The following is a 15,750-nucleotide window of genomic DNA, read 5'->3' as shown; positions in this document are numbered from 1 at the left end:
TTTAAATGTAAAAGGCGGTCCTAGGCAAGGATGCTGCACAACAATCAATACATTTATTTTTGCACAGAGCAAGTTTTCAAAGTGATGGCTATTTAAGAATATGAAAATTCTTGGCCACATACTTTGACAGTCCCTGGTGACAGTGTCTAAAGAAAATAGAGTAATGAATGTGTGTCTATGCGCCAGTTTAATGATATTGGATTTACGTATCTCAGAAGGTTCTAAGGCTTTGCCGAGGTTCAAATGAAATTCGTCACCCGCAGATGTCAGCAGCGAGTGTTTGACTCATTGAGCCTCTTGCTGCCATTGAGTGACTGTACTTCAAACATGACACAGATAGATTGGCCAACATCAGGCGACCTCCTTAAAATTGATCAACTTTTTTCTTCTACAGGAGAAGAACGGTGACAGTCACCACATGGGTGATCTCAAGATGACAGGGAAAGACTTCATGTCCATACCTTTGAAAGGCAAGAAAAACAAAGCTGGCCATGTAAATTCCGAGAGAAGGCCACGGGATTCAGTGGACTCCGCGCTGGATTCCGATGATGTCAGGGTTCAAGTGACGCATTCGGTAGGGCTGATTTTTTTAATTATGTTTACGGTGATAGTGCAGAGATTACTTGCTCTTTCCTCTTTTGATTTGATCATGTGAGGCAGCATTTGGAAGCATTTTCCTATATTAAAAGTACTTCAGGCTTTGTAAAATATAATTTGTTTTCGCTTCTTTGAGCATCTTTCATATAGATTAAGGACTTGCGAGATCACACATTTTCATGAAAATGTATAATTACAAAAACTCACTTGCCAGTATCTTACGTGAAAATTGACCGCGAGGGCACGGCTCCTATTCAAACGCCAGAAAACATATAATCTGGGTATTGAGGGTAAAATATCTTCCTGGTGTGATTTCACTGTCTCCACAAGTGTTTTCTGCTTGAATCAGTGATCCATGCAAGAAAATTACATATGTTTTCAAAGCCATGTCATTTTGCAATTTTTTGGAAATTTGTCAAACACGTGAATTATGCAAGATTTCGCTGATCGAGCTAAACTTTCACCCAAAGATGTGATACCCCTTCTCAAGGGCCTCAATCCATCATTAAACCACTGCTTTTGGTAAACAGTTAACCGGCGGTACAAATATCTCCAAAGCCAGTCAAGTCAAGAACTTTGTATTCGGTTTTTGCAAATGTCCTTCTACTACATTTTTAATTTAAAATTCTTTGTTGCCATGTTTGCTGTATTTATTTGCACCTGAATTTCACCTGGTGAAGTTCCTGTTACTTGTACAAGTTTCCATGTATGAGGTCATGAAGCATATAAAGGGGAGGAGTGTGATTGTGTCATTATCATCTGGGCATCCAAAGTTGATTTGTTTGTAGAAATGACTGTAGGAAAACTTTTAGTGTCCATCATAGGCCCAGGAGGGTTGTGTGCATAATACATGTTCAAGATATTCACCTAAGATACATTTACAGATAAGGGATCTAAATATAACTACTTCCAATAGTTTATGGTTATCCCCAAAACCTGGCATGGACTGGCCGTACGTTGGACACCCCTCAAAGGTGGCTTGTAATGTATTGTAAAATACGGAAACTAAAGCTTTACGTTGAATTCATTCTGTCCACAATCAGTAGGTTTCTTAAAGCTTGACTACAAACTTCAGTTTTTGGCAGTATTTTCGTTTTGAGGGTTACTTTATTTAATTGTTTGCTATTAGTAGTCCTGGAAGGGCTCTGTTTTTGAATCCATAGGTATTTGAACTCGTTTTAAATGATAGTTAACATAAAATCAATCTAAAAGAGTATGGGCCTTATTATGACTGGCGGCACTGCCACCGCGCCACCTGCTGGAGGACCTTCACAGCCGTGGTGTGCCCACAGCCAGATTACAAGTGTAATGTGGGTCAGACGGGAAGTCCTGCAGCAGTTTCAAGTCAGTGGGCACTTAGGCTCATAGGAGAGCGTATCATGCAGCCCGCCGCCCTGACAGCGCCTGCAGCGCGATCCTGCATGGTGTGGCATGCATGCCACACAGTGCAGGACCTGGCATGAAATGACATGGGGGCACAACATGTGCCCTCATGCATGCACCCCCAGGCACAAATTTGCAAGTAGCCTCTCAGTTGCCTTTCCGCCACCCTTTTCATGGCGGGCTCACTGTAATGAAAAGGGCAGTAAAAAAGCAATACACAATATGCTTGCCAGCAGCAACACCGCCAGAATATTTGTGACATTTGCAACGGGATCCTTGATCCCGGCAGAGCCGGCGGTCTCGTGATGGTCTGACCGCCACACTCGTAATACTGCAGGCAGGCCCGCAGTGTGGCAGTGGTCGTTCCGTCACCGCGGCCGTACTCTTAATCAGCCCCTTATTCTATTTCTCAATTCGATTTGTCCCTGGTCATGAATTTCCATGCTGTTTGAATTCATGGCATTTCCTAAATTTTTTGTTAGCTGCCCTTTGGTTAAAATGTGCTCTAGATGAGGACATTTCAGCATAGGCACTTGAGATACATTTTCGTAGAATGAATCGAAAAGGACATAATTTACATAGTTGACTGTTATCCTGAAATTGTGTCTTGCAGCTTGAGGTCATGGACCTCCTCTGGACTAGCCTGTTTTAGAGCCTCTTTGAGAATACTCTGTTTTTTAATGTACCACTGTCAAGTGCTTCTATCACAACGCGTTGCTTTGCTACTTGCACAGCACGTGTATCGTAGATAATAGCTGATTTCGCTTTAATGTTAAATAGCGTGCCTGCGACTATGCGCCTTTTTCTCTAGAGAGGGCTCTTGATAAAGTCAAATTGCTCCATAGCACATGCGATGTGGACAAGTAGTCCTGGATCTGTGGCAAACATCACGTTGCCTGATGGGGTTTGTAGTCCCGGCTTTTTAATGGCAAAATAAGATTTAAATGTGAACTGATATGAGGGAAAAGTGCTGAGCATCCAACAACTGGCAATGAACATCTTGAGATCTCTGAAATGTGGAGCATTTGCATCTTTTCTTTCAATTTCCATCTCTACCATTTGGATTTGAATTTGGAATTAATAAAGCGTATAAAACCAAAGAGGCATCTAAGCGCTAATGAGGATGAAGTATGGTGATAAACTTCAGACCTTTTAAAGCCATAAAGTTTATCACTTTGCAAAACTTAGTTGACAGAATTGTAATTTCTTTCACCCTTTCAGAACTCTTCAATCAAATATATCTGTCTTCAATGCATAGCATTCTGTAATCCCTTCGCTAATCTCTTTAAAATCGGCTTGTGAGTCACCAATTAATAGAGAACGTCAGAACTCGTCTATTATAAGGTTATTACAGTGGAGGTCTGCTGTCGCAATGCCCGCTGCCCGCAGACGAAGTGAAAGTCAAGTCACAGAGCATAATTAAAGCAGCTGTTTAAAGCAACAAACGAGCGTTACTTTTCCTTCTTCTGCTTTACAAGGACAAACAGAGAGAATATGTTTATTTTTTACACTCCTTAGTTAGAGAAAACCTATAATTGTTCTGCATGTTTCTACATGTTCCAAGCTACTGCAGCTTTTTGTTTTTTAATGTGCCTTGTATCGAACTGTTTCTAATAAATGTTTGCGGCAAATATCTAACAGGTTTTTGATGTGTTTAATTTTGCACTAGAGGTTTTATTTTTATGCTTCCACTATATGGTTATGGAACTCCTCGGTGACTTGCCATATCCTTATAATATACTGCAGAGGGTATTTTATCCCTTATATAATTGGTGACTTGTGACGCACCCAGTCACCAATTATAAAGAAAACACGTCAGAACTTTACTATTATAAGCAGTGGTGGCTGCCTCAGAACGGGGGTGGTGGTAATAGATTAAAAAAAAGAAACTTACCTTCACATTCGCTTCCTCGCTGCCTCTCCTCCATCCTCTTCCTCTGCTGGAAAACACCGGAAGCACCCAGGCTCCCGTATTCTCCCAGCCAATCACGACGCTGCATGTGCAACACAGCCCCGTGAAGAGCATGCTAAGTGCGCATGACCGTTTGGCCTGCCCCAGAGGGGCGGCCAAACCATCATGCGCACTTAAAGTGCTAACCACTCCTCGCTCTGCTCTGGTCACAGAGCCCAGCTGTGCCCCAACCTGTCTCCGAGTCCTGCATGGAAAAATAAAATGATAATATCGTCCTGTTATTATCATTTTATTTGTATTGTTTGCACTGCTGAAATAGCAGTGGGGCAACGCTCCTCCGCCTTAACGGAGGAGCTGCCACTGATTATAAGTTCTAGTAGTCGAGTTCTGATGTCACAATGCCTATTGCCAGAGCCAGCAGCGGAGGTGAAAGGCAAGTCAGGCCACTGAGCATAATTGAAGCCCAGTTGCTTTTCAGTTTTCTGCTCTATTTTTTAGCTTACAATGACACGCAGAGAGAACATGTTTATTTTTTGCACTTGTTAAATAGTTAGAGAAAAGCTAGAATCGTTCTACACATTCCAAGCTAGTGCAGCTTTTTTTCTTTTAAACTGACTTCTGTTGGACTGTTTCTGAGATCTGTTTGCAACAAATAACTAACAGGTTTTTGATGCGTTTACTTTTGCACTCAAGGTTTTATTTTTATTCTTCATGTTTGAATCATCTTTGCTCTTTCATGTGAAAGAGCTACGCATCAAGGTTTTAAGTGGTTCGTGGGAAAGGCGATGTGTAAGCATGTATTATAGGGTAGAAAGTATCCCCTGGCACCTCGGAGATCCAACCCCCTTACAAAGGACCTCAGCCTTCGGCTGCGTTCCTCTATGTAGTTCTGGAACTCCTTGGTGACTTGCAATTATTCTTATAATAATCAGCAGGGGGTGCTTTATTCCTTATATATCTAGACACAGACCTACTCTTTCTCCTCTTAAGTTGTTCAATAATTATTATTTTGGTCAGATAATACTTTTCATCGATACAATGCACCTTCCTGCTTCCCCTTCTACATTAAAAGCGTCTCTTATGCTTGCTGTGTTGTTTTCAGGCGTTGTTTTCAAATGCTAATTTTGAGGTCGATAGGCTGGTCTTTACCAGTAGGAGTCCCATTGTGAAATGCCCCTAATTCATGGGATTTACTACAGATCTGATATTAATGATTGGAGATGAACCCTCCCACCCTGATCCCGGGCCATACAAGTTAATGTCTCCATCGTGAAAAATAACGTGCAGACCCGGGACCGCCAGGCCCTTTCCTCCATGCAGATTCATGAGTCCCATGGCTTTACTACAGACAGTTTTCACCTTTTATGAGCAGGCGGATATGTCAGTGGACCTGCGGATGGTTTTACCAGGTGTAAAATTTGCCCAGAAAAATCATCATGTCCCCCTTCCTGCATCTGGCAGTGTTGGGTGCGGGGACACAGGCTCATTCAGAGTCAGTGGGAGCGGTATCTTCAGGTTTACCACTCCGGCTAGCTAATAATGAGGTTCTGAGGACAGAGAGTTTTTAAGGCATGGGCAAAGTGATAAGTTGCCCAGGGCCCCCACCTTCCAAGGGGCCCCATCAATCGTACCTCTATTTATTTCTGTAGGCAAATCTCTCTTATCTCTGCCTGCCTCTACACCTTTCTCTCCTTCCCAGGGTCATTGTAAGGTTTTTAAGGGGGATTTAACTTTTTGGCAATACGAACGGTATGTTTTTTCATCCTTACGCGAGCAGAACATATTTCAACTGTTTTTGATTGACACTCATTCCTGAAAGTTTGTTTGTGGTTAGCAGAAAATCGGTAATAAATTCAAAGTTGTTGCAAACAGGGGCCCCAAAAATGTCCTGTCCGACCCCCAAGAGTCCTTAAGAAGGCACTGCCAGAGGAGGGCATTCGCAGTGTCTGAATAGATCATGGTGGAAGATAAGATTTTCAAAGAGCGTTTTGAAATATCAAATTCTCGTTCTTTCCTCTGCAGACTGTAATATTTCGAGAAACACGTGGTCTCTTTCCTTATTAAAAATAATTATAATAGCTGGGTATATAAATAGCATTATGTCACCATGCTGCTTCTTATGTGCTGTGATAACAGATTTGACTATGGCTTCACTCGGTGGCGCTCATTTTTTTAGCCTACAAGGATGAGTCATCCTTCTGACATGTGTAACACACACAGTGCACTCAGCTCTCTGGAGCAAGCGCATTAACCCACACCCCACCCTCAGTCATTCATTTGGGTAGATCTTTCTGCTGACAAGGTGTCTTGATAAATATTCTTTTAACGTTATTGCAACACATGGCAAGTTGGATGAAGGTAGAGGCGGGTGGATGATGGTTGGACTGGGAGAAAACTGGGTGGATGGAGAGAAGAGTGGATGGATTGATGGATGGAGAGAACAGTGGATGGATGCAGAGATGGATGGATGATGGTTGCACTGAGAGAAAACTGAGAGGATGGAGAGAACAGCGGATGGATGGAGAGAAGGATGGATGATGGTAGGACTGAGAGAAAATTGGTGGATGGAGAGAGCAGTGGATGGATGCAGAGAAGGATGGGTGATGGTTGGACGGAGAGAAAACTGGGTGGATGGAGAGAGCACTGGATGGATGCAGAGAAGGATGTGTGATGGTTGGACTGAGAGAAAAATGGGTGGATGGAGAGAGCAGTGGATGGATGCAGAGAAGGATGGCTGATAGCTGGCCTGAGAGAAAACTGGGTGGAAGGACAGAACAGTGGAGGAATGCAGATAAGGGTGGATGATGGCTGGTCTGAGAGAAAACTGGGTGGAAGGAGAGAACAGTGGATGAATGCAGATAAGGGTGGATGATGGCTGGACTGACAGAAAGCTGGGTGGAAGAAGAGAACAGTGGATGAATGCAGATAAGGGTGGATGATGGCTGGACTGACAGAACACTGGGTGGATGACGAGAACAGTGGATGGATGGCGAGAAGGATTGATGATGGTTGGACTAACAGAAAACTGGGTGGATAGAGTAAACAGTGGATGGATGCAGAGACGGGTGGGTGATGGTTGGACTAACAGTAAACTGGGTGGATGGAGAGAACATTGGACGGATGCAGAGACAGGTGGGTGATGGATGGACTGAGAGAAAACTGGGTGGATGGAGAGAACAGTGGATGGATGCAGAGACGGGTGGGTGATGTTTGGACTGAGAGAAAACTGGGTGGATGGAGAGAACAGTGGATGGATGGAGAGGAGGATGGATGATGGCTGGACAGAGAGAAAACCGGGTGGATGGAGTGAACAGTGGATGGATGCAGAGAATGGTGGATGATGGTTGGACTGAGAGAAAACTGGTTGGATGGCGAGAACAGTGGATGGATGCAGAGAATGGTAGATGATGGTTGGACTGAGAGAAAACTGGGTGGATGGCGAGAACAGTGGATGGATGCAGAGAATGGTAGATGATGGTTGGACTGAGAGAAAACTGGGTGGATGGCGAGAACAGTGGATGGATGCAGAGAATGGTAGATTATGGTTGGACTGAGAGAAAACTGGGTGGATGGCGAGAACAGTGGATGGATGCTGAGAAGGATGGATGATGGTTGGACTGAGAGAACACTGGGTGGATGGAGAGAACAGTGGATGGATGCAGGGAAGGATGAATGGATGAAGAGAAGCATCAGTTAATTCATTTAAAGAAGTAAATATGGATGGATGTTTGAATGGATGGACAGAGCGAAGGAAGAACTGGGGATGGATGCAGAGAATGGTAGATGATGGTTGGACTGAGAGAAAACTGGGTGGATGGCGATAACAGTGGATGGATGCGGAGAATGGTAGATGATGGTTGGACTGAGAGAAAACTGGGTGAATGGCGAGAACAGTGGATGGATGGAGAGAAGGATGGATGATGGTTGGACTGAGAGAAAACTGGGTGGATGGCGAGAACAGTGGATGGATGCAGAGAATGGTAGATGATGGTTGGACTGAGAGAAAACTGGGTGGATGGCGAGAACAGTGGATGGATGCAGAGAATGGTAGATTATGGTTGGACTGAGAGAAAACTGGGTGGATGGCGAGAACAGTGGATGGATGCTGAGAAGGATGGATGATGGTTGGACTGAGAGAACACTGGGTGGATGGAGAGAACAGTGGATGGATGCAGGGAAGGATGAATGGATGAAGAGAAGCATCAGTTATTTCATTTAAAGAAGTAAATATGGATGGATGTTTGAATGGATGGACAGAGCGAAGGAAGAACTGGGGATGGATGTATGAAGAAAAAGAAAGGAAGAAAAAAGACAGAAAAAGGGATGAGAGAAGGAAGGATGGATGAAAGAAGGGTTATGAGAATGAAGGATAAATGAAAGGGTGGAAAACATAAAGAAGGAAAGAAAGAAGGAAAAAGGCTGAAAGAAAGATGGAGAGAAGTAAAGACAGAATTCCCAGGGAGCAGTACCCTGAATGACTGCTGTGCGCACTCATCGGAGTGGGATTCCCCCTAACGTTTTGCGTGAGATGGTGAAAGAGAAAAGAAAGGAGGAGAGAGGAAGAGGGTAAGGAGGAGAAAATGGGAGCGGAAGAAAGACAGAAACCGAGCCAAAACAAAAACATAGACACAAAAGTAAAGAGTATTAGAAAATACGGAAGAAAGATTTAGGAAAAGAAAAGGATAATAATAAGAAGAAGAGACAGGCAGGGACAAAAAATCAGATATTAAGAAAAAAGAGTGAGAACCTGACAAAATATATTGAGATAAAATACATCTACTGTTTCTAATAGGGAATGACATCTCACTTCATTCGCGCTTGGGGTGGCACTCTGCCATCCAGAGAGGGTATCCTTTGTCCAAAAGGCCAGTGCCAGCTGCTCATTATTTATGATGTGCCTCAAGGACCAGGTGAGAGAACAGCAGAAGTAGATGGAAGCACGACCCATGTCCTTGTGGGCGGGGAAGTGCGAGGCCCAAACAAGGTGGCGCGTGCCCAATGTACCATATAAAAAGAAGAGGGAGTGGGATGTTTTTGGAGGGTCATCTCATCTTCCTGTGACTAATCATAGTTTCAGACAAATAAGAGAGGTACCTCTGAAGTACATCAGCTCCCTTTTTTTTTCTTCTTTTTTTTTCAGTCCAAACGAGGAAACTGCCCTTGTTAGGTCTCGCCTGACCCAGCGCATGCGCTGGTCTTGGGAGACTTTTTGTGAGGGCTCAAAAAAGTGCTACCACTGTAGCCTAGAGCTACAGTGCATGTGCGCGGGCGCACACGCCTTACTTTCGCGGCCGCACGGCCGCTTTGATCGCGATTGCGATCACTTTCACTGTGGCCACTTTGATGTTTTTTTTCTCCTGTTTATTACTTCTATGTAGTAATGGTGGCACCCGTGCGCTGCCATTACTACAGAGCAGTAATAAACAGAAACAAGCATTGGCATAGCCAATAGGTATCGCTTTTGGGACCTTATAAGTATTTAGTTATGCAACTGTTGCATGGCTAAACACTTATAAGGTCCCAAAAGCGAGACCTATTGGCTATGCCAATGCTTGTTTTTTATTTAGAATTCACAACCCCACACCACTGTGTGGCACACTTCATCCTCGAGTTCACGTCCAGTCGTCTACTGTGCAAAGACGGGCTCAACCCTTGACCTTTCACAGATGGGAAGGGGATTGATTTTTATTTTGTGAGATACAGTTTTGTAAAATATTAAAATAGTCTTCCGGTCCCCTAGTACTACTTCCGTGGGTTCCTAGGCCGGGTTAAAATCATGCAGCGATGTGAGTGGAGAATGGCATAGCTCTCACACTTAAGTGAAACACATTTTGTGACCTGAAGCAAGCAGGGCAACCTTGCTAATGAAGAATGTTTGCACCTGTTGAATATATCTCAGAAATGTAAGGTAGACAAATATATTGTCTATATGTTCCAATTATAGAGCGCACTACACTTTTTCGATTCTTGCTTGGAGGGGGAAAGTGTTGTTTGGTGTGGCCTCTATGTGGAGTGATCGTTGGTGTATATGAAGATCAGAGAGATGCTCCAGCTGCGTAAAGAGATATTGACACAATGTGGTGCGACTGTAGTAACCAGGAAGATGTGTTGGGGAGCACTCAAGTAGGGGGGCAATCAAGGCAGTGATGTTCAGTTGGGAAGCTGATAGCACTTGAAAACCATAACGTAAGATAACGTGTATTAGTAAAGCGCATGTTCACCCAGAAGGGTATGTTGGTGCTGAATAAGAGATGTTTATTGTTACCATACTCTATAGTACTCGTTTTATTGACCTCAGAAGGATGAAAGGCTGAGTTGACCTGCTGGGCTTTGAACCTGTGACCATGAAGTCGAACACGGGCCCTTGCAGTGCATGCATTAGTCTACTAAGCTACCAGACCCGAGTCTGAATGAATGGAGTCAGGTGCTGCCTCTATACAGTGTTCTATGGTAACTGTGCCTTGAGATATCGGTATGCCACTGTGACATCCAGAGGGAAGAATCAGTGAGTGTGTCACTGAGGAAAGGCACAGCTAGGACACATGAGCGCTCACTGATGTGAGTGGAGAATGGCATAGCTCTCACACTTAAGTGAAACACATTTTGTGACCTGAAGCAAGCAGGGCAACCTTGCTAATGAAGAATGTTTGCACCTGTTGAATATATCTCAGAAATGTAAGGTAGACAAGATCGTTAGGAAGGACCGCGTCAACCAGACCGGAGGAGGGATCGCCATAGTACACAAAGACACCATTCGCATCTCGACTGACTCCATCGACGCATTCAACGCCGCCGAGCACCTGCACTTCCAGATCCACACCGACCCCAAGACCACCCTCAGAGGCACCCTCATCTACAGACCCCCGGGACCGCGCACACAGTTCTGCGAAGACATCACGGACTTCATCAGCCCACACGCCCTCCCCTCCACCGACTACATCCTCCTCGAGGACCTTAACTTCCACCTGGAGAACAACAACGACCGCAACACCACCGCCCAGCTGGACAACCTCCCCAACCTCGGTCTCAAGCAACTGGTCAACACCCCCACCCACTACGCCGGCCACACGCTCGATCCCGTCTTCTCGTCCAGCAAGCACATCACCTTTAGCCACTCCACTGGACTTCACTGGACCGACCACAGCTGCGTCCACTTCAGCTTCAAAAAGAACACGGTCCACCATCACCCGAAGCAGATCCCCCACAGAAACTGGAGCAAGATCACCGCCGACCAGCTCGCCACCTCCCTCAGCCAGAGCCTACCTGTCAGAACAACGGACCCCAACACAGCAGCCCGCAACCTCACGCAGTGGCTGACCTCCTGCGCCGACGACCTCACCCCACTGAAGAACCCGCTCACCAAGCCCAGAAGCAAGAAGGCCCCCTGGTTCACCGACGAACTCAAGGGCTCAAAGAAGGCCTGCCGCACCCTCGAGAAGGCCTGGCTCCTCGACAAGACCGCCGACAATATGACCGCCCTCAAACTCGCCACCCGCAGACATCACCAGCTCATCCGCACCACCAAGAAGAAATCTCTGAAGGAAAGACTGGACAACAACGCCCATGACAGCAAGAAGCTCTTCAACATCGTCAAGGAGTTCTCCAACCCCAGCACCGGCAACAACGACATCACTCCCTCTCAGGACCTCTGCGACTCCCTCGCCTCGTACTTCCACCGAAAGATTGCCGACATCCACAACAGTTTTGGCGCTCCACCCCCGCACCCATCGGTCGAACCTACGCACCCCGCCACCACCCTCCAGACATGGACCAAGGTGACCCCCGAAGACACGACCCGCATGATGAACACCATCCACTCCGGATCTCCGACCGACCCTTGCCCCCACCATGTCTTCAACAAAGCAGCCTCCACCATCGCACCCCAGCTCCGAGACGTCATCAACGCCTCCTTCGACACAGCCACCTTCCCAGAGAGCTGGAAGCATGCCGAGCTCAGTGCACTGCTGAAGAAACCAACAGCAGACCCTACCGACCTCAAGAACTTCCGCCCCATCTCGCTCCTTCCTTTCCCTGCCAAAGTCATCGAGAAGGTCGTCAACAAGCAACTGGCCGCCTTGCTTGAGACGAACGGATCCCTTGACCCTTCGCAGTCCGGATTCCGAGCCAACCACAGCACCGAGACCGCCCTCATCGCGGCCACCGACGACATCCGAGCCCTGCTCGACAACGGTGAAACAGCGGCACTAATCCTCCTAGACCTCTCCGCAGCATTTGACACTGTCTGCCACCGCACCCTAGTCCAACGCCTCAACGACACCGGCATCCAAGGGAAGGCTCTGGAATGGATCACCTCATACCTCGCCGGCAGAACACAGAGAGTACGCCTCCCTCCATTCTATTCGGAAGCCACCGAAGTCATCTGCGGCGTCCCGCAAGGATCATCTCTCAGCCCCATCCTCTTCAACGTCTACATGAAACCCCTCGCGGCCATCGCACGCCAACACAACCTCAACATCCTCTCCTACGCCGATGACACCCAGCTGATCCTCTCCCTCACCAGAGACCCCGACACCGCCAAAGCCAGCCTACACGAAGGGATGAAAGACGTCGCCGAATGGATGAACATCAGCCGCCTGAAATTGAACACGGACAAGACAGAAGTGCTCATCCTCGGATCATCGCCCTCCGCATGGAATGACTCCTGGTGGCCCCCGGGCCTCGGCACCGCACCCAAACCAACGGACCACGCACGCAACTTGGGCTTCATCCTGGACTCCTCCCTATCGATGACCAGACAAGTCAACGCCGTCTCCTCATCATGCTTCCACACCCTCCGCATGCTCCGCAAGATCTTCCGATGGATCCCGACCGTAACCAGGAAGACGGTCACCCAGGCCCTCGTCACCAGCAGACTCGACTACGGAAACACCCTCTACGCCGGAACCACAGCCAAGTTTCAGAAAAGACTTCAGCGCATCCAGAACGCCTCCGCCCGACTCATCCTGGACGTCCCCCGACGCAGCCACATCTCGAACCACCTGAAAGACCTGCACTGGCTCCCTGTCAACAAGAGGATCACGTTCAGACTCCTCACCCACGCACACAAATCCCTCCGCGACCTGGGCCCAAGGTACCTCAACGACCGCCTGACCTTCTACACCCCAACCCGCCAGCTACGATCCGCGAACCTCGCCCTCGCCGCCGTTCCTCGCATCCAGAGAGCCACCGCCGGAGGAAGATCCTTCTCCTACCTGGCAGCCAAAACGTGGAACTCCCTGCCCGTCCACCTGCGGCTGACCCAGGACCACCTGGCCTTCAGGAAACAGCTCAAGACCTGGCTGTTCGAGCAGTAGCAGACCCCCTCCCCCAGGCGCCTTGAGACCCTTCCGGGTGAGTAGCGCGCGATACAAATTCCATGATTGATTGATTGACTGACATGCCTACTCAACTTCATGGTACAGGATGGACAGATGGACATTGTGGTGCTTTGCAATGACAGCAGCTCATTAGGCACTTAACCCTTGACTACCCAGGGACTGTCATGTAAACGTACATCCCTCTGCTCAGTAAGCTGCTAGCATTCTGGTGAAGACATTGCTTCTTCCTTGTCCCTTCTTTTCTCTCTCCTTGACCCTCTGTCCTGTCTGTCCGAGCATCATGCTGAAATTAGCATGGCATAAAGCGCTATAGAGTTACTCAAAGTAACATAACCCATAAGAATCAAAGACCAATTCAGCCCCACCATGACCCCCAGACTGGCCAGATGGGTGCACACATTTTCTTTTCAGTGGGTGCATTCGCCCCCCCCAAACTGTCACACAACAGGCAGGACACCTTCAGTGGCTGCCTTACCAAGGCCGCCTCAGCATCTTTCAGCCCAAGCAGTTGACTAATTCTCATCAGTTTACCCTTGTAAGAAGGCCCAAAGCTGCCACGTGCAAGCACGAGATGGCGTTTGCAGGGCCGCGCGACTGAACCCTTCTGCAGCTGCTGCGCCACCGGTCAAATTTATTTTAATTTTATTTTATTTTGACGGTTTTGTATAGCGCAAACAAGGCCCTTGCGGGCATCAGAGCGCTTTCCAGGGCAAATATGGGTGAATTACATATACATAAAAATACACACACTTATGTGAAAACAGTAACTATTAGAGAATAGCACATATCTACAAGAGTGTATAAGAAAAGTTCAAGTGAAGTTGGACATGAGAATTGTGACTCTCATTAGACTCTGGTGCAGGGGTGCTACGAGCTACGGGTGCCTGATAGGAATCAGGGAGGCATCTGGGCTTCTTCTGGGAAGCCTAGATCTGCACGCGCTGATCTCTCGCACCCCCTGATCTCTCGCACCCCCGGAACTGCAGGTCACCATCTAAAGATCGCTGAGCACACAGCCACTCACAGGTAGCGCAACTCCCACAGAAAACAATGGAGGCAGGGGGTAAAAAAAGACACCCCATAGAAATTAATGTAAAATGACATCAATAAATACGTTTGCTATTTAAATTAGATGGCTAGATATATTGCTAAGCGAATGTGCCGTAGCATTCTATGTTATTAGATCTATGTTAATGCTAAATATGTAAGGTTACTGCACATTTATATTGGACATTAAAATAGTTTAATTTAAAAATAATAATAATAAACGTTGTTGCATTTCCCTATATTTATCACAGTGAGCTCGCCACCAACTGGTCGAGATCTGCATCAACAGGTGTAAAGTTAGTGGTGGTAACTTTAGACTCATAAATTATGCCCTAAAAGGCTCTACCTCCTCGATCGATTTTAAGTCTGCCAAGTATCGAGACATTTGGGTGGCATTTAGGACACAAAAAGTGGATTATGTCTTAGTTAAGTACAGGATTCAGAGAGAGCTGGGGTGAGGTTGTGTTTTGGGGGTTGCCTTTTTGATGAACTCAAACTTTTCTAAAACGTGGAGTATCCACGGATTTGAACCCCAGTTGCCAGGTTAGAACGCGCCGAAATAAGAGCAGGACTTCTTATGAAATCCGTGGACACGTAGCAGAGGTTTCTGACTTTTTGACAGATGTAAAAAGCATCCTGATGTTTTCATTGGCTGAGCCTTCAAGCATCCTTCCACCACATCAAAAAGATGCTGTTCCATGGCAACAGCGGCCATTTTGTGAAGAGGAGGAGACCTCGGCCGGCTGCATTCCTCTATATTTTAAAGTTCAGTCATGGCGGAGAGACCAGGACACCAAATTCGCGGACCATCCTCTGCGGTCCAGGAGGAAGAAGTGACTTGTCCTGATCAATATTTGATCATGTGGGGGTTGTTCGACCTTGACTTGACCCCTCAAGTCGAAGCATGAGAAAAAGTATGTCAAGTTTATGGTTAAAGACCAAAAAAACAAACCCCAGCAAGCCTGGATGCCTAGGGGCTCTAGGGTGCTCACGAGGAAGGGGTTCTGCGGGAGGTGAAAGAGAACAGTCCCCACCCCCACAGCTTTGTTCTTTATTGATGGAATAAAAAATCAATAGAAGTATTCTGGGGACTGACAATGGAGAGCTGGGCCAGTACAGACAATTCCATTAGTGAGAAAGAAGAATGGCAAAACTTTAAGAGGCCATTCGCCACCATAGATGCCAGGAAATGCCAGGAAATACCGTAAAACCACACAATCCCCCAAAACAGCGACAAAAATAAAAAAATAAAATAGGTGCATTAGTTACATGAAAGGAGGGGGGAGTATCCTGGGAGAAGCTATCAATAGCACAGGTTTGACACTGGGGTCGCTTCCAAAGCAGTATATTACCTTTGATAAGAGACGTTTGTTGTTACCCAGTTCGAAGGCATCGTTTTTAGTTACCTTGGAAAGATGACTGACTAAGTAGACCCTTCGGATTCAAACTTGTGGCCCCACAAGCGGATAGACA

At 46.7% G+C, this 15,750-nt stretch overlaps 1 protein-coding gene across 7 annotated transcripts in view; it reads left to right on the top strand.

Moving 5' to 3' along the window:
- Window positions 1–15,750, top strand: part of GPSM1 (G protein signaling modulator 1) — a 982,732-nt gene that overhangs the window by 643,274 nt on the left and 323,708 nt on the right. For all 7 annotated transcript variants that reach the window (XR_014963238.1, XM_085613283.1, XM_085613273.1 and 4 more), the window contains one exon: window positions 395–574. Coding sequence is in view for 6 of the 7 variants with exons in the window: in XM_085613283.1 (XP_085469409.1) it covers window positions 395–574 (180 nt within the window). In the remaining variant the exon portion in view is untranslated. The remainder of the gene's footprint in view (window positions 1–394; window positions 575–15,750) is intronic.

This window comes from Triturus cristatus, chromosome 1_2 (assembly GCF_964204655.1).
Source record: "Triturus cristatus chromosome 1_2, aTriCri1.1, whole genome shotgun sequence".
NCBI lineage: Eukaryota > Metazoa > Chordata > Amphibia > Caudata > Salamandridae > Triturus > Triturus cristatus.
The sequence above is the reverse complement of the archived record's forward strand: the minus strand, read 5'-3'. Positions and strand labels throughout refer to the sequence as shown.